The 24,637-nt window shown below is 38.7% G+C and overlaps 1 protein-coding gene and 1 long non-coding RNA gene across 3 annotated transcripts; one reads left to right on the forward strand and one right to left on the reverse strand.

Moving 5' to 3' along the window:
• Nucleotides 1–1,101: 1,101 nt before the first annotated feature.
• Nucleotides 1,102–2,963, reverse strand: LOC136238124 (uncharacterized). Its single transcript, XR_010692768.1, has 2 exons — nt 1,996–2,963; nt 1,102–1,340 (listed from the first exon to the last, which is right to left on the reverse strand). It is a non-coding gene; the product is annotated as an uncharacterized lncRNA (long non-coding RNA).
• Nucleotides 1,872–23,803, forward strand: LOC136238123 (uncharacterized). 2 transcript variants are annotated; one of them, XM_066028461.1, is made up of 8 exons: nt 1,872–2,510; nt 12,308–12,525; nt 16,194–16,287; nt 16,995–17,052; nt 18,171–18,695; nt 18,746–19,036; nt 23,156–23,299; nt 23,409–23,803. In XM_066028461.1, exons 3-8 carry the CDS (start codon nt 16,249–16,251, stop codon nt 23,531–23,533), a joined length of 1,182 nt encoding a protein of 393 aa, XP_065884533.1. In that variant the 5' UTR covers nt 1,872–2,510; nt 12,308–12,525; nt 16,194–16,248; the 3' UTR covers nt 23,534–23,803. The 2 variants fall into 2 exon arrangements, with proteins under 2 accessions (XP_065884533.1, XP_065884532.1); XM_066028460.1 differs by lacking the exon at nt 12,308–12,525 and having other exon boundaries at nt 1,873–2,510.
• The last annotated feature ends 834 nt before the right edge of the window (nt 23,804–24,637 follow it).

The raw sequence follows: 24,637 nt of genomic DNA on the forward strand, positions 1-24,637 counted from the left end.
TAATGAATATGTATAAATAGAGGCTTAATGACCCATTTGGTAGGATTGACGTCCTATTCTACATGTTCTACATGTGGCAATACTGACTATGGTTCAGTTTGCACAAATGTATGGGTTTAACATACAATACACTCACTCACCCTACGAAGTCGGTTGAATCTGTTAGTTTTCAACTCATCATTAAGATGTAGGTTTAAGTTAATGTTAAATATAGCCATCTTCTTGTGGTTCTAGGTCATCCATAAACGCCCAGCAATGCGCCCAATTAGGCCAGGCAAACTTGATTACTTGTTTCTCATCCACAGATTTTTGAATTTCCATGTGGGTAGGAGGTAATTTTTCATTATTCATTATTAAAGAAAATGCTCTAAATCTCGCTGTCTGTTACTATAAAGATTAGCTAAAGCCTTTTACTAGCTAATATTTACGTTTTACCACCGTTTCTGAGGTGCAAGGGATGTTTGCTGTGCTGTAAAATAAAAACCAGCCTTCTTAGCATCAAAATACGTGTGCACGTGATTGATAACAGCAATAATGAAATTAGAAGCGGTGGGGTAAAAAGAGATGCGGGCGAGGATGAGAAACAATTAATCAAGTTTGCTTGGCCTTAAAAACTGCTTCTCTGACGTATTGACTACTTCATTCATCATTAATAGGCAAATCCAGCACTGACCTTACTTAGAAAGCTCAATCCAACTAATTATAGGTGTTCTGTTATCCCCTACAAGTAAACTTCGAATGTAGTAGCTAGCTGAAACTGGCGTCAAATGAGATAGTCTACTTTTCAAGGTATAAATCACATAAATCGAGCTAGAAAAATGCCGGTAATAAAATTAGCAGATTATGATGGGTGTTGTTTAAAACTAAGAGATTTTGAGCACATACACAGTGCAAAACCTAGAGCATGCTAACGCATGCTCTCATCTAGGGGGGTCTGGGGGCATGTCCCCACAGGAAATTTTTTGGGAATTTACCCATCTGAGGTTAAATCTGGTGTAAATTTGGAGCAAAAATTGCTTGACTAGTTACACTAGCAATAACAACAAAGAATAACGACTGAAGTATGATGTGATAGACCAGGACAAGACACTTCACACAGCATACGTGTTGTGATACATTACTAAATTATAGTTCAATTAGCTTAGAAACACAATATTCACATGGCATACATGTTGTGATACATTACTAAATTATAGTTCAATTAACTTAGAAATGCAATAGCTAACATCTATACAATAACACGCACACATGCATGCACACTATAAACAGTTAGTTTCTCCATCAGTTTAGTCGGTGGCTTGTGGCTTCCTGACAACTGGTTTGTATAGATGAGCTGAGGGCTATAAAGGAACATGTACTTGATGTGTAAATGATGAAAGAAAAACAGAAAGAAACAAACAGTTTATATGTCTCACAGAATGCTTCTTAACTAAGAAAGTTAAACCACATCAGTTATTTCAAGTATCCCTTTGATGTGGTTACCACTCAAATTGATGAGGTATAAATGTACCATACATTAGCAGGCGCACTCACCCACGCACTGTTGCTCACATATGCAATATTAAAAAACTATTTGCACTCGATACATATGGGCGTGCACACACACAACAAACACGCCTACAGACACAGACACGCACACACAGTATGGCTTTGTAGTGTAAGGAAATTTTGAGGTTAGTGCAAGATATTATTGTGGTCAGGGACTAACTGGCTTCAAACCCTTTGGAATGTGTTGGTTTCAATGATTAGACATTTATTCCAACATAGACATAGATTTAAAAGCATCGCATTCAAGTGATTGTATTATAAGAATATTTTACACAGCTGGTGGTCTACATTAATGCACACGACCAAAAAAAGTACAAATGTCTGGCAGTACGTAACGGGCTAGTCTGCAGAGTGAATTTAATCCGTGGTTTAAGAGAAGCCTTGATATCTGGATTTCCGGTAGGTACGTGGCTCTGGATTTCCACTACTAGTGCTGTGGTCGCTTACTTCGGGATTCTGGTGATAGAGGTGTCGCTACCACGGGGGTGGGTGGAGGCGTCGCTGTGAGGAGCTCTTAGCTCTACCGGAGGTGGCGTCGCTGACTCTTCTGACGAGTATGATGGGGAAGACGACGACGAACTTACGACGCTAACTGATACTCAACTCCAGAAAAGATAACGACTCACAGTTTACTTCAAATGTGCTGGAATGTCAAACTGGACCCCGTGATACACCTCTTTGAAATGCGTACCTAAATTATTGGAATACGCTAGGGGGGTTAATTGGGTCAAAACCTGTATGCATGACTAGTGTGACAATCCAGGCAAGCTCGTCCTGCTAGTTAACCCTGTTTAACTTGCAGTAGCTATGATCAAACAGTCTGGTACAAAACATGGCGATTTGGGTGTGGTCCATTGCGTAATTTTGGTTTGAAACTGCTCTGTGGCATTCCATGATCCAGCCGGTTAGGTGATATAACGTACAGTCGACAACCAAAAGTGTCTACGAGTTTGTTTAATCAGGTAAGAGTATAGGATAGTTGAGTGTGTATGTTGTTTGGTTTCTTCACTGTTAGAAAGCGAGTTGGGGGTGATTGGTAGATGACCTTTCGTGACTCGTCTCGGTCCGCTTAAGGTCGTCCCCTTCTTGTCGTGCGCTTTCCAGTCTCTATCAAGGATGGTATGAATCAATTGACACTTTCCTTTCACAGGTTTTGCTTTCAACTACTGAAAAGAGCCGGAGTGATTTCTCGATCAGCATCGTGGTTTCTCACTCCTTGGCTCGGCTGATAAGGTTATTTTCGATGTAGTTGTTTAGCACGAATACCCAAAGCGAACTGCTGTTCTTGTATCAACTTCGGTTTTCAGCTCGGTTTACAGTATTGGGGGTGAGTAAATCCCTAAAACCCGGATATGATGTAAAACCCCGGGTCAACGGAAAATCCAACGAAACGAAACCACACGACAAGTGTGCAGTCTATAGTGGCCGGATGTGCTATTTTACTTAGCAGAATCAGGTGTCATTCCATTGGAGTGGGAAAAAATCACACATTACCCCAGTCATAAGGCCACCCCAAATAAGTTCTCTATTTCCCATCCACCACCCACATCTAGTTGTTTTCAGCATATAGATATGCTAAACACATAGGGATTGGAAACAGAACTCACGCACTAAAACATCCGTGTTTCGGTTTACGTCATCATGCGGTTACTAAAGATGAGATGGAGAGCAGGTGTTCCGGTGGCGAGACTAGTGTTCCCGTAGCTTATCTGTTTACAGCTAACCTCACTTCAGGATGAAGGAGTTAAGTCTCCCAGGACAGTAACAAGAGTTTGCAAGAGCCATGTTTCGGCGAATTTGTGGTAGTGACCCATTGGATGCTGGCGATTTATCCAGATTTATCAGTGTCACAGTGTCTGTTTAGTGACTGATTTTCAGCTACCCGTGGCCTTGTAGTTGTGGAAACGGAACTTAATCTATTCCTCACTGTACTGCAAGTGTCCACAACTATCGAACACCACCAGGCCACGTTAAATTCCCGAGTCGTATGATTAGATGAAGCCGGGAGACCTGTATGGTGCAATGATATTTGTACAATGTATTTTATTTATGTTTTGTATTTATAATTACAGTACCAGGTATTTTTATATAGCAGTTGTTTATCAATTATTCAGTTGTCATAACATTAACTACTTGGTGCGTTACAAATGGGTCCGCTCTCACAACATGGTGTCAGAAGTTTAAATTTCCAGTGTACTTACTGACTGTGACGAATCTTCCTTTTCATTGGCAAATGTTGAAGTTTTGACGAATTTCCTTTTCATTTTACATTGTCGAATTTTCACTGTCGAGTGTTGACGAATTTCCTTTTCATTTTGTCGAATTTCCTTTTCATTTTGTCGAACATTTCATCGTTTAATGTTTTAGCGGAGCCACCTGAGCCACTTAATCTGGAAGATAGAAGCCACAGAGGTGAAAATTGGAAACAATTTAAGCGTGACTGGACGTACTATGAGATAGTGTCCAAAATAGACAATGAGGATGATGTAGTAAGAGTGGCTCACCTACTTAACGTCATTGGAAGAGACACCCAAGAACTGTTCGAGACCTTTAATCTGTCAGCTGACGACCTCAAGGATGTCACCAAGGTGCTCAAAGTTTTCGAAACAAGGTGCGTTCCAGTGTCGAATGTCATATATGAACGTTACATGTTTAATAAACGTATTCAAGAAGCTGGAGAAAGTGTAGAACACTTCATTACAGATGTCATCAAACTTGCAGATCATTGTCAATATGGTAACCTTAAAGATGATTTAATCAGGGACAAATTGGTGAGTGGTGTGAATGATGACAAGGTCAGAGAGAAGCTACTGGGAATAAAAAACTTGACTCTAGCTATAGCTATTGAGACTCTGAGAACAACCCAAGCCATCAAACAGAGAATGAAAGAAATGGGCAGCCTAGCTACTGGAGAGAATGCTAACTTGAAAGATAATGTCAATGCAGGGAGGCAGAAGAAGAATAAGGACAAGGGAACAAGGGAACCACCCAAACCACCTAGGAACAAGAGACCAGAAGGTTGGGACTAGCTCCCCAGCTATGACTAAGGAATGTAAGTTTTGTGGTAAACAACATAAGTTCAAGAGAGGGTTGTGCCCTGCCTCTGATAAAACATGTAAGAATTGTGGTAAGAAGGGACATTTCAAAAAGATGTGTCAGTCCACCAAATTAGTTCATGCCCCAGAAGACAGTTTTAGTGCAGATGAAACCTTTGGAATTGACTCAGTAAAGAAACACTCAGGAAAGATGTGTCAGTCCACCAAATTAGTTCATGCCCCAGAAGACAGTTTTAGTGCAGATGAAACCTTTGGAATTGACTCAGTAAAGAAACACTCAGGCACACCAGTCCTAGTTACTTGTGAAGTTAACCAAAAACACAATGTTACCTTTGAGATTGATACCGGAGCATCCTGCAATATTGTACCATTTTCAGAATATGTTAAGGCCACAGGTGACAAGAGAGGTCACAAAATCAGAAAGACAGCAACCCGTCTAACAATGCATAACAATACTACTGAGCAGCCAATGGGTCGAGTTATGCTGTATGTGAGCCGTAATAGTGTGAGACACCATTTGAGATTTTTTATTGTCAATGATGAAGTAACACCAATTTTGGGCAGAGATTCCTGTGTTGGCATGAAACTGATCAGAATCCTTGACAGTGACACAATTCACAAAGTGGTTGTGCAATCGAGCCTTCCAGAAATAGTTTCTCAAGACCAAGTGCTGAGTCAGTATGCCGATGTTTTCAATGGCCTAGGTGAGTTATGCGGGTAATACACAATACACACTGACTCAGCAGTGCCACCAGTAGTGCACCCTCCTAGAAAACTGCCAATTTCCTTACGTAAACAAGTGTAAGCGGAGTTGGATGATATGGTTGAGAAACAGATCATAACACCTGTAACAGAGCCAACCCGGTGGGTTTCAAGTATGGTTGTAGTACAAAAGAAGGACAACCAGATCAGAATTTGCTTAGACCCCAGAGACCTGAATAAGGCTATACTAAGGAGCCATTATCCATTGCCTACAATTGAGCAAGGCTAAGGTCTTTACTGTGTTAGACGCCAAATCTGGCTTCTGGCAGGTGAAACTTGACAATCAATCCAGTTTCTAACTACTTTTAATACTCCTTATGGTAGATATTGCTGGACATGCATGCCATTTGGTATCAGCAGTGTGCCAGAAGTTTGGCAGCAAAGAATGAACCAGATAGTTGAAGGCCTAAGTCAAGTTGAAGTCATTGCAGATGACTTCCTCATCTGTGGAGTGGGAGACACAGTTGAAGAGGCCACGGCTAACCACGATCAGAACCTCAAGGTGTTCCTAAGCAGAGCTCGTGAGAGAGGCTTAAAGTTGAATCCTACTAAGATTAAACTAAGATGTTCCTCAGTACCCTTTATTGGACACATTCTCACAGACAAAGGCGTAGCAGCTGACCCTGAGAAAACTGCTGCGATCATTAAGATTCCCACTCCTAAAAATGTCAAGTCTTTACAAGAATTCCTAGGAATGGTATAGTACCTTTCAATGTTTCTTCCTAGTCTGTCAAATGTCACTGAGTCGCTACGTCAGTATGTAAAGATGTGCATTGGTGCTGGCTTTCAGCACATGATGAAGCCATTTCAAAATTGAAACAAATGATCTGTGAAGCACCGGTTTTGAAATACTTTGACCCTTCCAAAGAGATTACATTACAATGTGATGCATCAGAGAGTGGACTAGGATTTTCATTACTTCAAGAGGGTCAACCAGTTGCTTACGGAGCACGTGGTCTCACATCTGCTGAGAAAAATTATGCTCAGATAGAAAAAGAGATGTTTGCGATTGTGGTAGGTTGTGAGAAATTTGAGCAATACATTTATGGCCACAAGACATGGGTAGAGACTGATCATAAACCATTAGTTTCTATCACCAAGAAACCTATCCACCGGGCTCCAAAATGGCTGCTACTCAGACTTCAGAAGTATGATATTGAATTAGTATACAAGAAAGGTAAAGAAATGTATATTGCAGATGCCCTGTCAAGAGCTTACCCGAAAGGTTCAGAACCTAAGACAGAGCCGCAGTCTGAATTCTGTCACCAAGTGGAGGAATTATCTCTTTCTGAACACTTACCAATTTCAAGTGATCTTTTACAACAATTACGTGATGAGACTGCCAAAGACACAAGCCTACAGATTCTCATGCAAGTCATTTTAACAGGATGGCCAGATGACAGAAAATCTGTCCCATTAGAGGTACAGTCTTATTTTAATTGTCGTGATGAATTGTCTGTACAAAATGGGTTAGTGTTTAAATCTGATAGAGTTGTTATCCCAGCCAACCTTAGGTCTGAAAGGATCAAGAAGCTTCATCGTACTCACATGGGCATTGAGGGTTCACTGCAAAGAGCTCGTGAGGCATTTTATTGGCCATTAATGAATGCAGAAATAAAAGATTGTATTACCAAGTGTTCTATTTGTAACACAGTTAGGCCAGAGTAATGCCGTGAACCACTCATGCCACATGAAGTACCAGATAGACCATGGGCTAAAGTGGAAACTGACTTGTTTACTTACAACAGACAAACTTACATTGTTACAGTTGACTACTATTCAAATTTCATAGAGATGGACAGACTAAGAGATACATCCTCCAGGACAACAATCAAGATTCTGAAAACTCATTTCTCTAGACACAGCATACCTGATGTTCCTTGTTTCTGACAATGGACCACAGTATGCGTCTGAAGAGTTTCATGCTTTTGCATGTGAATGGGAGTTTAAACATATATGCATGTGACGTCTTCACCCTACTATCCCAAAAGTAATGGGAAAGCTGAGAGTGCAGTGAAGACATGTAAGAACTTACTCAGGAAAGTCGACTTAGCCAAGACTGATGTCTATTTGTCTCTGTTGGACCATCGGAACACTCCAACAGAAAGCACTGGTTTGTCACCAGCACAACGTTTGTTTGGACGTAGAGCCAGAACTCTCTTACCTGTTTCTACAAAGTTACTTGTTCCAGATACTCCTGCAAATGTCAATACTAAACTACGTTCATCTCAGGACTGACAAGCAAGTTACTACAATCAAGTGTCAAAGTTGCTTACAGAGTTATTACCAGGAGATGTAGTCCGGATGAAGTTGCCCGGACAAACTCAATGGTCCAGAGCTGTGTGCAAGTATCAAGAGGCACCCAGATCATACTTAGTGGAGTGTAATGGATGCACATACAGGCGAAATCATAAAGATTTGAGGTCAACAGCTGAGCCAGAGCCAGATATCTTAACTAATGATGCCTCTGAGCCAGTTGACTCACCACAAGTATTGATTCCTAGCCCTACAGCTGACCCAGCTCCTGCTGAAGTGACAGGCGACACTTCTAGTCCAAGTAAATCTCCTGTTAAAGTGACGTCACGTGGAAGGATTATCAGACCTCCCAAGAAGAAGGTACCTAACTATATTTAGCTGCAGCTGCTATGAAGACTGTTAACCATGGTATTGACTTTTGTGTGATTTAGGATTTTTTTTTGACTTTTTTGTAAAGAAGGAAAAATGTAATGATATTTGTACAATGTATTTTATTTAGGTTAATTATGTTTTGTATTTATAATTACAGTACCATGTATTTTTATATAGCAGTTGTTTATCAATTATTCAGTTGTCATAAAATTAACTACTTGGTGCGTTACAAACGGGTCCGCTCTCACAACATATGGAAGCCTTACATTCCATCAGACTATGGAGTGGATAAACATATGATTGATTGGTGCCAGTTATGACTTATTTCAATGGTTTTCTATACACCAATAAAGAAACCATTGCTACAAATGGCTAAAGCTATAGGGGTAGTCCCACCAGTAAAGAATGCATTAAGTCAATGGTTCTTTGACAATCTTTCATACTGTAACTAATGAAGAAACCATACACTTTAAATTTCAACTGTACAGTGCATTATGTGTACAATGATTATGAATTACACGTGTACAATGTAGCTGTGTGTTTTACGTCAGTTCTTTTGAAGGTACACTGACTGTTTAAATGTATAATTTGGTAGTGCATCTTGAGCTCTTGCTTGTCGGTCATCAGTACACTGTCATTTGCTGTTCTTTGATGGATGTCTAATCATGTGGCTTGGGTGATTTCAAAAATTTGTCTTATAACATTCTGCCTTTCGTCCCCATACCATACAGCTTTGGTTTCAGAGCAATCCAACACACTCATTGCACCCCCCTAGTGTGGTAGCAGTTAATGATATGATAAATTAATATCTAGCATTGGTCAGGAGTCTACTAAAAGCCCAAAAGTATAAAGTGGTAAGTAGTTTATTTATACAATATGACAATTGATACAATAAATCCAAGTTGCCTATTACACTACACACTTGATACTGATATCAAAACAAAACTAGCTTACCTGTTTCACAACACAGGTAGTTTGTGAAAAGTTCAAAAATGAGAGGGTGTGGCCTAACATAATTCGCTTACCTCTTGACATACTGGTGGCTTGTTTATTACAAACAACAGCCTCTTGTGGTCACACACACACATTCCTGTTATTGTGTATAAGGCTAGGTTAACCAATTCGTCAAGTTAAAAGCTGACAAATTGCTACTAATTGACAAAGTCATTAGAAATAATCTCGCACTTGTAACTACACACAGTATCTATGGTGACTAACTAGCGCAAGCTAAACACGGACGTTTTTTCGAGCTCGTTATATCACATTGGGAATTTGTACAGAGACGTCACGTGAGTTACTTCCATTTCCAATCCTGTTGTAAAGTATATTGTATCTATGCTTTCAGCTATAAATATTCCATTATTCCGTATTCTTCCATTATTTTTCCGGTTATTCTTGCATATACTGACAGGCTCAGTAAAAACAGTGTCAGCTCACGTGTCAGCAGTGCTATCAAATCGGCACAAATTTTACATTTGTGAAATTTGTAATTTTGCAACTTGAAGGGACATACATGCTTGAGCATGCTTTTTATGGTTGTGCCAGGCTAATAATGGCTTGAAAAGCTGCCAATATTATAATGAAATCATGGAAATGGACTTCTTGCCTGCATGCAAATATACTTGAGTCCAGGACAGCAAACAGAGAATCTATTTGGAGCGGCCTACAAGAGGGGCTCTAATGTTCTTAATAACTACATAGACCTACTGTTGTTTCCGTGGTAGCCAAGATAGTGGCTACCAAGTTGTCTGCATGTAACAAATAGGCCTTTCCAAGACTAATGATATGGGTGTGCTGAGTACTTGACTGCTAAATATCATCAATGGCTGTCAGTTGAGGAATCCCTCAGTGGAGTTCCTTGGACCATTTACTTTTCCTAGTGTATATGAATACACTACCTTCCACCACGGAGTTTCATTGCAATATGTCTATGATACCCTTTGGGCCTTCTCTTGCTCAGGTTGCTGCAACACTGGACTGAAAATAATGAACACTTGGCTTGCGGACAGCCAAGTGTGGCTCAATGCATGCAAGTCTTGTGTTATGTGATTTTGTTCACTGCTCACAATTTCTGAGCAGCAATAAGTTGCCACTTCTGGCAACTTTTAAGCACTCATAATTGCCATATTTGGCAATTTCTGAGCAGGCCAAAAATTGCCAAAACTGGAAACTGCTTACAGGTGCCAATTGTGGAAACTTTTAGTTTTGGCTGGCAACTTTTGAACTGCTCAGAAATGCCAAAGATGGCAATTATGGGTAACTAGAAACTTGCCAGAATTGGTATCTTTCCACTGCCCAAACTTTTTGAGCCGTCAAAAGTTGCTGGAAAAGGCTACATTTGGTTGCCAGAAATTACCACTTTTGGAGCAGCCTATTAGTTTCCAAAATTGGTTCTGTAACATACCTGATTGGTATATCTAATTATAAGCAGATTTAAACTAGACATTTCATTTATAAAGCAGAAATTAAATGAGGTGATCAGCAAGATAGCAGTGGTTCAGTGGTTAAGGATGCAGGTGTTATGTATGGAGGTCCCTGGTTCGAACTCTGGTAACTTAGTTTTTTTTTTCGACATTTTTTTGTACATCTATTTTACGCCATGGTCTATTAGAGTATCTCGATCCCACTATTTTACACTTGACTGGTTAACCAAATTTGCTGTGTGGCCTACCCTACCTGGCGGACAGCTATAATGCAAAAATGATGTGCTTTGGAGATGGGGCCATGGAGCTTATATATATGCAATGTGAAAAGGCTGTTTTCTTTCTCCCTGTCAATATACTTACGGTGTGGTGTGCCGGCTTTCTTGGCTACACGACACACTACTGTGTGTCTTGATGCTGCTAAGGTTTGTGAAAAGATGTCCTATTGCCTTTATCTCGTGAACTCTAACCGGCGGGTGCTGCCTTCAAGCTCCTTTGGAGTTACTGCTTTTATTTACACTTTCCCTTCCTGTTTGGGGCACATCATTGCACCAGGGGACATGCAACGTATTCAGCAGCTGCAGAATCATGCCATTCGATTAATTTTCAATCTCTATAAATTTGACCATATTACAGAGTACTATACCTACCTTCTGTTTATGAAATTCTCCCAACTTGTTGAATTCCGCTGCATCTGTGCTATGTACAGTCAGTACACCTCTGTCAAAGGTGTTCCACTTTTCCCTCCTATAATATTTGGAAATCATACCACCTATGGCATCAGAACTCCAGTGTATTTTGCAAATTCCACCCATTGTCACCTGTCATTTACTCAAAAAATTTCTGACATAAAGCCATTCAAATGTGGAATTCCCTGCTAAAGGAAATTAGCACATACATACAATTTCTACATTGGTGCTAGAACATTTGTACTATCCAATCCATAAACTAAATCTCTGTTTTTGTTGTTCTTTTTTTTTCTGTAGTTGCTTTGTGTTGTTCTGCTTACTTAATTGTCCTTGTAACTGTATGTGTTTTACATGTCCCTTGTTACTACAACAAGGAAGAACAGTTTGGCAGAGGTTTGGGGACATAGCCTCCAGCCACTGAGAGACTATAGATGTTTTAAATGACTTAAAACTCAACAGATGGCTATATGCAAGAGTTCATAATATGTGACTGTCCCTGGGAAAACCAGTCTTATCTCCCATTTAAAAGTATCGAGAGGTTATAGCTTGCCAATGGTGGTAGCTACATGTACCAAATTTTCACACGCTTTACAACAATTTGTTACCTTCCAGGTTATCCACTGAAGAAGTAATCAACAGCTAAGTTTCCTGCCATTTTATATAGTTTTTTAACTGAGGTTGGCTGTATCAGGCGAGCTTCAAAAGGGGCAGGAAGCAAGATGCTGGATGGCAGGCAAGATGCTGTTTAAAAATTGAAGAGGAATGTTTTGGGATGAATTAGGCCAAGTTATGGGCCATTCAGGGCTCAAAACTAAAGGAAATTTACAGTACAGGTCATTGTCCAATACCATGGAGCTGTGCAGCCACACACAGCCATCTCCTGGTTGGCCAGGGCTCCATCAAGACCACAGACCACTTGAACGGCTCGCCACTGTGCTTGAATAAAGCAGACCACTTTACTGTGGTCAACTGTGACAGTGAAATTTGATGGTGCATTCATAAAGCTTTATGTTTGTATGAAAAAATCAAACTTCCTGTCTTGGGTGATAAGACCGGTTTTCGCAGATCCAGTCACATATATAACTGCCCCTGGGATGTAACTATACTGAAAACTTGCCTCCATGCTGGCTGAGAAATAGAATGTAATTACAATCACTATTTATTCAGGGTTTAATGTAGGTTGTTGTTTTTCTTTATTAAGGTCTGCTGTGATGCGCTTACATGGTCATCAACATGTCATCCTAATGTCGAACTGGCCTATGCCTTGACTCTGGAACCCTGAAGTGATTTGTTCAGTAGCTGGTAATTCCCAGCTGTCCAGCACATGACAGCTAGTGCTGGAGGTGGTGGCAAGAGCAGTCCATCAAGCCAGGAAAAAAACTATATTTAAAAAGGAGACATACAAACACATAGATATCTGTAAGTGCTGCCCCCCAATGGTATAGGGACCATGAATCCATCGTTACCAATGATATGACTTATAATCAAAACATTATTTTGATTTCTAACTACAAATATGCATATCATGGATTTATTTTGTATGCCCAAGTGATGAAGTACAAGAGGTATAACTAAATGGTATTAGGTTCCTGCTACAAACTCAGAAGTCTAAATTTTACAGGGGGGTTCCTGAAACCCCCTTCCTATGTCCCTGAATATTCTCCATATCTATATATGCCATAGAATGATAACTTTACTTCACAAAATTACGTTGAAGCGTGTAACCGCAACTTCTGTGGAGGTAAATTCAATGGCAGTGTTCCTTCAGGAGGCTACAACTTAGTCTTGCTCTTTTAAATTTGATTTTGAGGAAAAGGGTGTGGTGTAACTGCAATAGCTATTTTGTCTGAATCCCCAGATTCTGCGTATTATTTAAAGGGCTGCAAAAAAGCTGCAAACAAGATGTTTTCTTGTTCCTTACACCTGCTACACTGAGCGATTGCTGTAACAGGTACATGAAACACTGGTTGAAATTTTCAGTGTTTCAAACAACCCCATAAAATCTGGGGATTCAGAATGACATGGCTATTGAAGTTACACCAGACCCTTCCCCCCTCCCCCCCCACTCAGGACCTGTGATATCAAAGTTGACATGACCTTAGCAGGTATCAAAATCATCATGCCTCAGCCGTAACTCACCCAGCACTGACTTGAAATCTTTTATGCTAAGCTCTTCCTTGCTCCTGATAACATGGTCACGTTTAGAAAGAGAGTCTCAACAAACCTGCGATGAAGTAAACTCGTGCTTTAATAGTATGCATGCATTTTTATCCTACAGAAGTGATTATGTTGAGGTCAGATGATGCTGCTCTATGTATTCCTCAGGTATAGTTATACAAAGGTGACTACTTAGATCACTGCTTGAGTTAGAAAGCACACTGGTAAACAAGAGATATATGGAGTAGTGCATAAACGAAATTCGAATGTATGTGAAATGCATTTCATAACAAGATGTGCTAGTACTGTAGCAGACACGCCCATAGAGGTCCCATTTTCTGGGATAACCGGTTCCTTCATGGATTAGTGTGCATTTGTTATGTAATAGCGCAAAATGTAAACTTTCATAATAGGCAATTTAAATCATTCTTTGAGTTGAAAAGTATTACTTGATAATAGAGAAAGGGTTATATGTCGATGGAGATGGGTAAAGTTGACAGTCGGCTGCTTTATCCCAGATGTGGCATGATGGACATGAGTGCATATACGCATGTGCAGCAGCAAAAATGGAGCAAATCACGAAGAAACCGACTGTGGAATGGATCGCACTGCAAATAAACTGTATAGAATAGTTCTTTGGAGTGTAAGACATCTTTGTATATAATTAGTTTGGATTCCGTTGTTTGTTTGCGATAGTTTCTACTAAAGTGTAGAGTTTGCTGTTTGATAACTTCATTGGAGTTACTGTTATTTAAACAAAAACAACATTGTCAACTTCCTTAGTTTATAGTTACAAAGTAGTTCTGTGTATTGGATGGTTAGTATGACACGATTCGGCCAGTGATCCATGAGAATTTAGCTGTCAATTGGTTAAAACAGCCTGATCACTGTTTGCTGGCAGGTATATGTCAGAAGTCCTACACTCGTCAGGTATACAGTGATAAAACTGTACTTCACTATTGTTTACTAGTATAAAAATGAAGAAAGGATCCAATTGATAACAAGTAGTGAAACAAGAGATGAATGATGGTATTACAGTATAGCTCTGTGAGAAAATCCCTACATTGGCATGTAATAATAATTATTTTATTGAAGTTATGATTTTCCACAGAGCTATGCTGTTATAGCATCATTCTTCTCTTGTTTCACTACTTTTTATCGCTTGGATCCCTACTACATTTTTTAATTAATGTGTTTTTTAAATATACTAATTTGTTTGGGTGTTTCTGTTATAGCAGACAGCTGTACACGTGTGACTGTTCTATTAGGGTGACTGCTATTTCAGAGTATCTCAAATCAGCCTCTAGCCTACCAAGACTGAGGCATCACTATTCCTTATTTTCACTGTGCTATTATTACAAATACAAGTAAACCAATAAGGGGGTGTAGTCATTGTGTTTGAGTAAATAGATTGTTTAGAGGTGTGGTCTCCGAGCTTGATTGTTATTAATCAACCAAGATTGTTAATGGGTGTGGCCTTGAACCTATCATTACATTACAAGCATCTTCCAGGTATCCAGTATCTTTTACAGTAGCATAAGCGCTTTAAGTAGTTTTGTGGCATCTAAATATGCTGCCCTTGCATGAAGAGAAGACAACAACCAGCCTGTTTGAAGATGAAAGGAAAGACAGGGCACAGAGGGCACGCACTCATTGAAACTACAAAAGGCACATCCCACTGGTGAGTTTGTTATTGTGATGTAAAATGGTGGCTGTACACTGCTTCGTTTGGCCGCCAGCCTTTAAACTGTGATCAGGCAAGCAGGTTGGCAGATTAAAATCAAGTTTGTGTGATTTAAAAAAAAAATCTATATCCAGTAGCCTGTAAGTGTTTTCTTGTTTTTAATGCATATGGACTAATGTACCACTCTGCGTGGGCAGTTCAAAAGTGCTGCGAGTGCTATAATTCATATATAGCACTGCTGCACTAACCACAGCGAGTGCATTATAACTTATAATGCACTGACCGCAGTGCAATATGTTTATTTTGCACTGGCTGCGGTTTTGTGTTACATTGCACAAGTGCCGGCGGCTAAGGCCGCTATGACATCTCACCTAATAGGTGGCAAGACGCTACACTCTTTACTCGAATTCTTATATAGCCCAATATGCGAAATTCGATTGTGGGGCCATACAGGGAACGTCACTACTACGTTATACATGCGATCTAAAAGCAGCCAATGGCAATCAAAGAGGCAAACACGGCAGGTAAAACTCTATTTACGCATATGTATACGTAGTTACATATCTTACTAGTTTGATCGAAGCTTCCACCTTAAATCGCTTTTAAAAATAATATTGTTCTAATTGATACTCACCATAACAATCGATTGTGGCATTGCTATGTGACTGTATGGTCAAGGCCATGTTTGATACATAATAATGTCGTTAGTTTTAGAGTGCCACAATCGATATCGGCTTTCTACCTTATAAAAGAAATATAGCTGCAGCGTTAGATCTTTCCACCTATTAGGTGAGTGGTACATAGCAGTTATACAACGTGTACTTGTGCTCTGCCTGTATAAACGCACTCGCCTTCGGGCCTAACGGCCCTCAGGCTGGTGCGTTTATATCAGGCAAAGTACTCGTGCTCGTTGTATAACTATATAATATTATTCCATAATGGTAATTTTCGTCACACTCTGTGGGATGATAATTTAGTTGGCACGCTTCACTTTTGGAGATCCCTATATTTGATACTCACTTTATTGTCTGTAGTGACATTTCTACAAGTAGACTTCTCATAACAATGAAACTCTATTCCTTAGATACAATAACTCATCAACTTTATACTTACAAGTTTCATTATTAAAATTATTCATTATTAATCATTCAAACATTCAAATTCTCCACTCTAGCATTCTTTATGCACTAACATGCACAGAGACCACACAATCATATAAAGCTAACTATTCCTGCAATTTATTTAGTGGAGCCTGTGAGAACCCTCTCAAGTAAAGCAGCTGGTGCGAAGTAGTGTACAAGATGGCACGTGTTATTCTTGCATCAGTGGTCATACAGATGGTAAGTAGCTATCTGTAGTAGCTGTATAGAATGTTTGTACCCACAAAGACCACTCATATAACCACTGATGAAATTTAGAATTATAGTTTTAGATGTTGGATGGTAAGAATTTAACAACAAAGCAAACAGTATGTGATTGCTAAAATTCATAACATTTTTTAGTAATCTGATGACTTATTGCGTTATTAGTTGAGTTATTGCGTTATTAGTTGAGTTATTGCGTTATTAGTTGAGTTATTGATCAAAAGATTTTAGTGTTTGGTTTATACTGTTGCTATGGGTTCAGGCCTTTAAAGAGTTCCTAGTGAGATAACAATTAGTGGTTAACCTTATATGATACATGAGTAGTTATGATGTTGACCACAACAGGTAGACTAGAGTAATGTGAATAAAATTTCTTGATCGAGAAACACAACAACAGCAACTGGGCATTGTGTAGACAGAACATCAAACCTGGAACCTTGCCCAACTATTTACATGGGGTAACTGGGGAAGCTGGGTATTGAATGAGGAGTCAAGTGGTTCACCTGTAAGATGTGGTACAGGTACTTCTATAGCCTGTAAGAGAATTTTTCTGCATTGGCTTCTAGGACTTGAGTAGTGCCCAGATGTCCAAGTGTTTGTGGTAGGGGCAACAGCCAAATGCTTTGCTTGGGAATGTGTGTGTGTTTAATGATGGTATGTGTGGTACAGTTTTGTCTATATAGGTACTGGTAGTGTGGGGACTTCCTCCACCACCACCAAAATACTCTACTACGGAGTCTGGTAAGTGTCAATTATGTACTAAGTAATTATATAAATAGCCGTCTTCATGGTCATATACTTCTTGGTGTTATAAGAAACAATTGTTTTCTAAATAATTATGTTGGTAAGCATATCTTGTTGGACAATAAGATAGACTAATTATTGTTCCAAAGAGTTTAAGAAGTAAGGGAGATCAAAGAGTCTAACTGAGATATGTTTAGACAATTAATGCATGCACCATACATGAGCTAATACAGTCTGCAGTTGTAGGGATTGTGAAGGTTTCAGCGAAAAATATATTCCCCTAGACGTCAGTCTTTATGACAGCCTGGTAATATTGTTTAGGCACAATCAAACCTTAACCCGCCTTGATTTCTTACTGTTCGATGTTGCTTGGGCCTTTCTACCAACTGCAGCAACTATAATGTATGCATTGTGGATTTACCTTTGTACTCATTTATGTCCCATCTCTTTCTTCAGTACCTTGTATGTTGGTGTTGATTTGCAGGTAGTGCGTCATGGTTTCTTGGCTATTATATTTTCTCTTATTGTATGTAATGAATACAGAGGTGTTTCTCATATACTGCTCTTTGTTCTTAATGAGTGGAACATAGCTGAAAACAAGCAGAATTGGCCACTTTGTATTTCAGTAATTTGGTGTGTGTTTAGTTGTGCATTTAATAAGTCTGGTGCCACTAGCCCATGTGTGTAAGAAAAGTTTACATTTGAGGTGTGAATTGTAGACATAACAACAGAAAGATCTGCAGCTATACTAGAGGAGTAACTACAGGCATAGCTGTACCACTGCATGTGACTGAAGTAGTAATCAATATGCAATAGTATAGCTGCAGGTGTAGATGACCCCCCTTGTGTTTTATTTCTATGCTCCCTACTTAATGTAAAATTTCAATTTTAATTAGACTTGTGCTGCTAAGCAGTACCTCAGTTTGTTCACAACTAGACTAGCTAAATACTTGACCTTATCAACACACTGTCTATCATCAGTATAATATACAGTATAGAAAGATCATTTTTATCATAACTATAGCACACTGATTTCCAAGCAAGTATACTGGCTGTAAAGACACACTCTAGTGTAAACTGGTAATATTGTTGTCATGGATGTTATATTTTCATAGTATTTGTGGTCTCTATTGGAGAACCGATTGTGGTACCAGAGGGTATACAAGTTGTCTTTGATTGTGGTGAGCTGATTGAGAATTCAACTGTGCAAGGAGGTGTTGCCATTGTAAATTGGTACAAGGATGGAAGAAGAGTAAGCAATAACTCAGTGATTTCTGGAAGTATAATAAGCAATAACTCAGTGGTTTATGGAGAAAGAGTTAGCGATAACTCAGTGGTTAATAAAGAAATAATTAGCAACAAGTCAGAGGTTAATAATAAAGAAATAATTAGAAATAGCTCAGTGGTTTATGGAGACTTAATTAGGAATAACTCAAGAATGATAAGCAATAACTCAGAGAGTTATGATACAACAATAAGCACGGTTTATGCCCCATTGTCTCCAGATAAGAGAACTATGGAGATTACCACAGTAATGAGTAGTATTCCATCTCAGATTGGAGGGGGAGGCATTTATTCCTGTATAGCCTGTGTTGATGATAAATTATGTTTTGATAGAACAACTATAATGGATGTATGCAGTAAGTATCATTTGATACTGTGACTGAATTTTACATGTTTGTTTTGATAGTTCCACCTCAACTTGATAAAGGCAGTGGAATGGTAGTACCACAAAATCCTGTGGTGATTATGATTAAATGTGGACAAGATTACGAGGCTCCAGCAGCTATCATTGGTCATATATTGTGTCCAGAATTTCAACGGGGTAAAACAAAAGTGTCTGTGTTTAAGAATGATGTGGAAATTAAGGGATTTGCTGGCATTGTTCGATTTGGTCCTAACGATATTTTTGGTACATACAAGTTTATATCAGAAAACAATTGTGGTAGAGATGTTGCAGTGACCAGAATAACTCGTAAAGGTTGGTGTTTGTTGGACAGTGGTGTTTAATTAGCACAATAACAACATTTGTTTTACTTGCAGTGTAGCACCACAATTTGTGGCAAAAATGAACTTTGAGGCTAGTCTGAAGACACAATTGGGTTTTTTTATATCTAAACAATACTGCCAATCTGTCATGAAGGAAAAATGAGGCTGGTTATTGGGTGACATTGTTAGGCAAGAATGTCTTCTACAGTATGATAGTTGTATGATATATTCATACATGAAATATGGCAATCTGCTGAAGAGCTTGAAACATTTAAATGTTCAAAGTCGCTTAGTGGTTGGGAACTGTACCCCCAGACCCCTTTTTAGTAACTCTGCTATTAGAAAACCGAATTGGAATTCTGGCTATGTGCTCATGTTGTTGACTGTCAAATCAATTGTACTCTAGCTAGAGTTTAGCTGTTTACAAATTTACCATGCTGTTTGAATACTCAATTTTATGAATTTTCAATGGCTACACTTATAAGATCAAATGTAGCATTAAAAATAATAAAATGCTCACCAGTATTGGCTTAAAACAAAACTGCCAAACTCAATTTTGGTCAGCCTTCCCTACAGTTGAAAGGCTATAGGCTAATTGATGTATTGTACAACCTTATGCCACAATATTATAACTACACATGCATGTGAAATATGTGTTTATATAAAAATATTTAACGGTATCAATTTGCAGGTCATCGTTTTCTTTAGGAATCCCACCAAACACCACTTCCACACAGCATGATAGCTGATAAAGTGAAGTGCTGTCTCCTGATGAACAACTGATTTTAAATCTCTCATGACAGTTTTCAGTAGCTATAGCGATTAAGTTTTGATGCACCATACTTGCATTACCTGTAGTGGTCAACACCAAAATTTTCATTCTATGACCTCTTCTCAACTATTCCTGCAACCCAACAATAGATTGATACTCTATGATTGAGTTAATGAAACTAGTGTGCTGTGAATTATGCTTTAGTAGCCTGTCATACGGTTCCCTAAGCTGGGAATCTATCTCTCTGCTTTTCTATCTCAATTACAACCTTTACATCAAGCTGTGTTGACTAACTTTGACCACCTGTAGACCTTGCTTCTCCTTTTGGTGAATTGACCTTAATGCTTCTGTAGTTGTCATTGTAACACTGCTGGCTTTTCTTCATCTCAACAAGATTAACTGTATTGTTGCTATCAGCAGAGAAAGAATTGGTACAACATTATAGATCTTGGCTTGTTTACATATCATACAGTATGGCAGAAATTGTATATCCATGCAAAAGCAGCCAAGCTGTATAAAAAGGGTGTGGCCTTCAATAAGCCTAGGCGAGAAAAGTTGGTGGCGGCCATGAAATAGCTACAATGACATTGATAATATTAGAGTTTAATAATAGCTTTGTACATTATTATCAATGTCATTGCAGCCATTTCATGGCCGCCACCTTTGATTTAACAACTTTTTTCACCCAGGCTTTTTGAAGGTCACACCTTTTTATACAGCTTGGCTGTTTTTGTTTGCATGGATGTATATATTTACGAAGAACTGTAATAAGATGAAATTTGAAGGCTTGTATCCCAAGGATCGCTGAGCAGATTCAACTCAAATTAGGAATGTGAGATGCCCTAGAAGTTTCCACAGCAGAAATGGTTAATTACCATTCAAGCACTATGGAGCTATGGATACATGAAAATGGTGTTTTCTTGGTTCCATAAAACGAGTATGTCGCCTGCCCGCACCGGTGTACTTGGCCACATGACACACTTGATACAAGCTATTTTCATAGTTTTTGTAGCACTCTAATAGAGCACACATTTTACAACACATATAGAATGTTGAATTTCCACTCAATCTAGTGTACTAAACCAGAACTTTCATTTATAAGGTAGAAATTAAGTGAGGTGAGCAACTGACAGAGTGGTACAGGGCTTGGGCATATAGGTGTGGTGGCCCCTGGTGAAACCTGGAGAAAATTTTCCAACATTTTTTGCACATGTTTTTTTGCTTCTCAGTGAATGTTCTATTAGAGTATCTCAATTGCACTTTTTCACATGTTTGGTTTTGCTTTATATCTCCTAAGCTAATACTCACAGTACTTTCAAACCATAAAAAGTTTGCACTATGATAGTAATTTCATGTACAGACCGATTTGCAAGTTATTCCATCAAGCGGATTACCCTGTAGACGTGACAACATATTGCTTTTGCAATTTTCAAAATCGCACGTAATTCCATTGTTCCTAGTTCAATCTATATGAAAATCAGGCTTGAATTATGGTCTTACTGCCCTCCACATTTGAAGTCAGTCGACTAAAGCATGCACAAGTTATAGCAAGTGGAGCAAAAAGTAGAAGTAGAAGAAAAATACGAAGAAAATAAGACGAACATTGAAGACACATATCTCAGTGATGGCTGGACTCAAATTTGGAATAGGAGGTTCCATACCCTGAGGGAGTTACCACAGCAAAACTGGTTAATTTCCGTTCAGGAATTATTGAGTTACCAATGTATGAAAACAGCGTTTTCTTGGTTCCTGTAAAATACTCACTTGTCTATTTCACATCCACACTAACTTTACTAGGCCGCACAACACACTATTATGTGTCCTGATTAGGTATCATGGACATTTACACTCTCACAAAAGTATTGGCTAGAAACTAGCTTCACAGTACCTTCACGGTGCCTTGCCAGTGTTGGTTCAGCTGCATGTCAAGTTGAACTTTTGTTTGTACTTGCAGTGTATTAGCTACTGCATATGGTACTGCTAAATACTTTTCGTCCAAAATCATTTTCTTTTTGTTTACCATACTACATGTGTCTGTGTGATAGGGCAGGTACTACTAGCACCATGCAATTTGCACATGTGTTGATAATTGCTTTATATAGCGGTTCTGCTGTTTTGCTAACAGCAGAACCACATGATGACATATGCAGAACATGAACCATATGCCATTTCTGATCACATATTTTACACATGCATGTCTTTTACTTTCTACCTCCAAAGCAGGCAAAGCTCCACAAAATATTTATGCTGTAAAGACATGACTAAAACATGCAATAGACTGGAAAACAGACTCATGAAAGAAACTTTCCTTAAAATTTCTATTTACCATAATTAGCTGCTTGGAAACAAAGTCTAATGCTACAATAACTGTCTCACAACAATTGGCACAATGCCATTCCTCCTTGTTGGAGTGAAAGCCCTGTTTCTGTGTGGTGTAATGTTTGCTATTGTCTTGCTTTGTGCATGTATGTTTAGTTTGTTGTTGTTTTTTTGTATCACTCCAACAAGAAAGAATGGCATCGTGCCGATTATTGTGAGTATAAAATAATAAATCAAATCAATCAATCAATCAATCGAACATTGTTACAAAGATTACTTCAGCCAATATTAAGCTCTGCACTTAAAAGTGGTCTTGAATTTCTTTTTCTTTTTTGTAAGTGCACTCTTCACACAACAACTGTAAACAAGCCAAGTAAAAGCTTCAAAACTTGTTGAAGAGACAGTTACTTGGATTTGTGTTGAAGTTAATTAGTTTTGTGGCTGCTTCTCAGTTTAAGCGGTGATAGGTGATGATGGGCATCATACCATTTATTGACTGGCTGCTACAATAGAATTCAATGCTTTTAAAACTCTAATACTGACAAGTTCACTTATCACTTGTATTAATTGAAGCCACCATTAGGGGATCCTATGTTGTATCTGCCAATCTTTTGGTGATGGAGTGACCATTCTCCAAATCGTGCTCAAGTGTATGAAAACTCTTGAAAAATTATTGGTAAAAGAAAGAGTTTTTGAAAAGATTGAAATTTTCTTACTTGAAAACCCTGTCTTGCAAACATGTGGTAAACTTTCTCATGGAAACTTTCATGAACTTTACTTTTGTTGAATGTTCATTTTCATGAGCCGAAGTTTCATTTGTGATGTTCTTATTGATCCAATCCAAAGAAACCAAATCATGATCAATTAAATTCAATGAAACGAATGATCCAATCCACTTTTGAAAGTTTGTAATTTGGAAATATTTTATGTACTTGTGCATATTAACATCAGGTACAATGCATGTACTGTTGTATGTAAGGTTATGAAACATGTACTTACTCTCACTACTTGCTATTTCAGTTGTAGGTTGTAAAATAACATCAGTCAATGGTATTTATGAAGTGATAGGAAGTAATGCTATCATCACATTCTCAGCTGATCATGTTCCTGTACATGATAAAATAAAATTTCGCTGCAAGTTGGATCATAAAGGATATGAACCTTGTAAGTAGCATGAGGTAGTAGTATGATCGACATTAATGTTGGTATATATGTGTCATTTTCTCACATACACTACGCCAGCCGGTATTTATATTTGTGTATTACACCACAGGTACCAGTCCACAGATTTACCGCAAGTTGAGTTTGAGGAAACATCATGTTATTGTAAGGGCTGAGTGTCCAGATGATCAATCCTCAAAAAAAGATCGGAAATTTGATTTCAACATTTATAGCTAATTCTCGCCTTCAGAAAACTGGAACTGAAACTATTTCATGGGGTTGTTTTGTGCCCATTAAAATAGGCCAATGTTTTTGTTTTTCTTTTGTAAACTGCATGGTTGTCACATTGAAGCAAATGAAGTTAATGTTCTACACATTCTCACTATATTAACTGCTGATGTGTACTATAGCAACTATAGCACTATTCAAGACCTGTAGCTCATTATTCTGGCCATAAGCAATGTATGGGAGTATAAAGTTGTAACTATTCATTTTACTTGAGTTATTTATGTGGATCATCAAGAACACTGTGTATAGGTAGCTGCATGACCTATGTAGTCAGTTAAATGCTTTGTAAGTAGTACATGATAAATTTGTATAGTATCTGAACACAAGTTATTGTTGGAGACCAACCATGAGGATCATTGTGATATTAAAGAGCTGAGAGTTTTTAAAGCTATATATGAATATCTGAGTGGTAAGTGACTTAGGATTAATAGTGTGCATTTATACTAGTAGATAGATTGGTTGCTACATCATAAAGTATCTTGCAAACCCGTAATCATTTTCCACGTTGTTATCTATAAAAGAAAGCTCACTGATTTACTATACCTCCTTATGGAGGCATAGCAGATCAGTGATCATTAGTGAGCTGTGCATGCTGTGTGGTAATGACTGGATATGTGCAATACCTATGCTATATACATCAGCGTTGAAACCGGGTCGGGTCACATTTTCTCCGGGTCCGACCCGGTTTACAAATTATCCGGGTCTGACCCGGATTGGATCACGTGAGAAACGAAATTGTTCATTTGACGACGTGGAAACTTATAAACGCTATCGCGTAGCTCTTTCGTGAGCCACGCCCACTTATCGCGTTACCAACATACGCTCAGCTACGCCCATTTATTAGTAAGTTATGTAGCACGAAACTGAGGGTATCTATGGTGAGGAGTAGCTATTGTCAGTAGGTGATGACCCTTTTTTTTGGGTCTTCAATCTACAGCTAGGCTGAAGTTGCAATATTTACTCAACACGAATCGAACGCTCAAAACGTAGTCTCGCTCGCTTGAGACTAGCTCTTATCTCACGCCTCGGCTTTATTTAATCCGGGTCAGCAGC

This window comes from Dysidea avara, chromosome 11 (assembly GCF_963678975.1).
Source record: "Dysidea avara chromosome 11, odDysAvar1.4, whole genome shotgun sequence".
NCBI lineage: Eukaryota > Metazoa > Porifera > Demospongiae > Dictyoceratida > Dysideidae > Dysidea > Dysidea avara.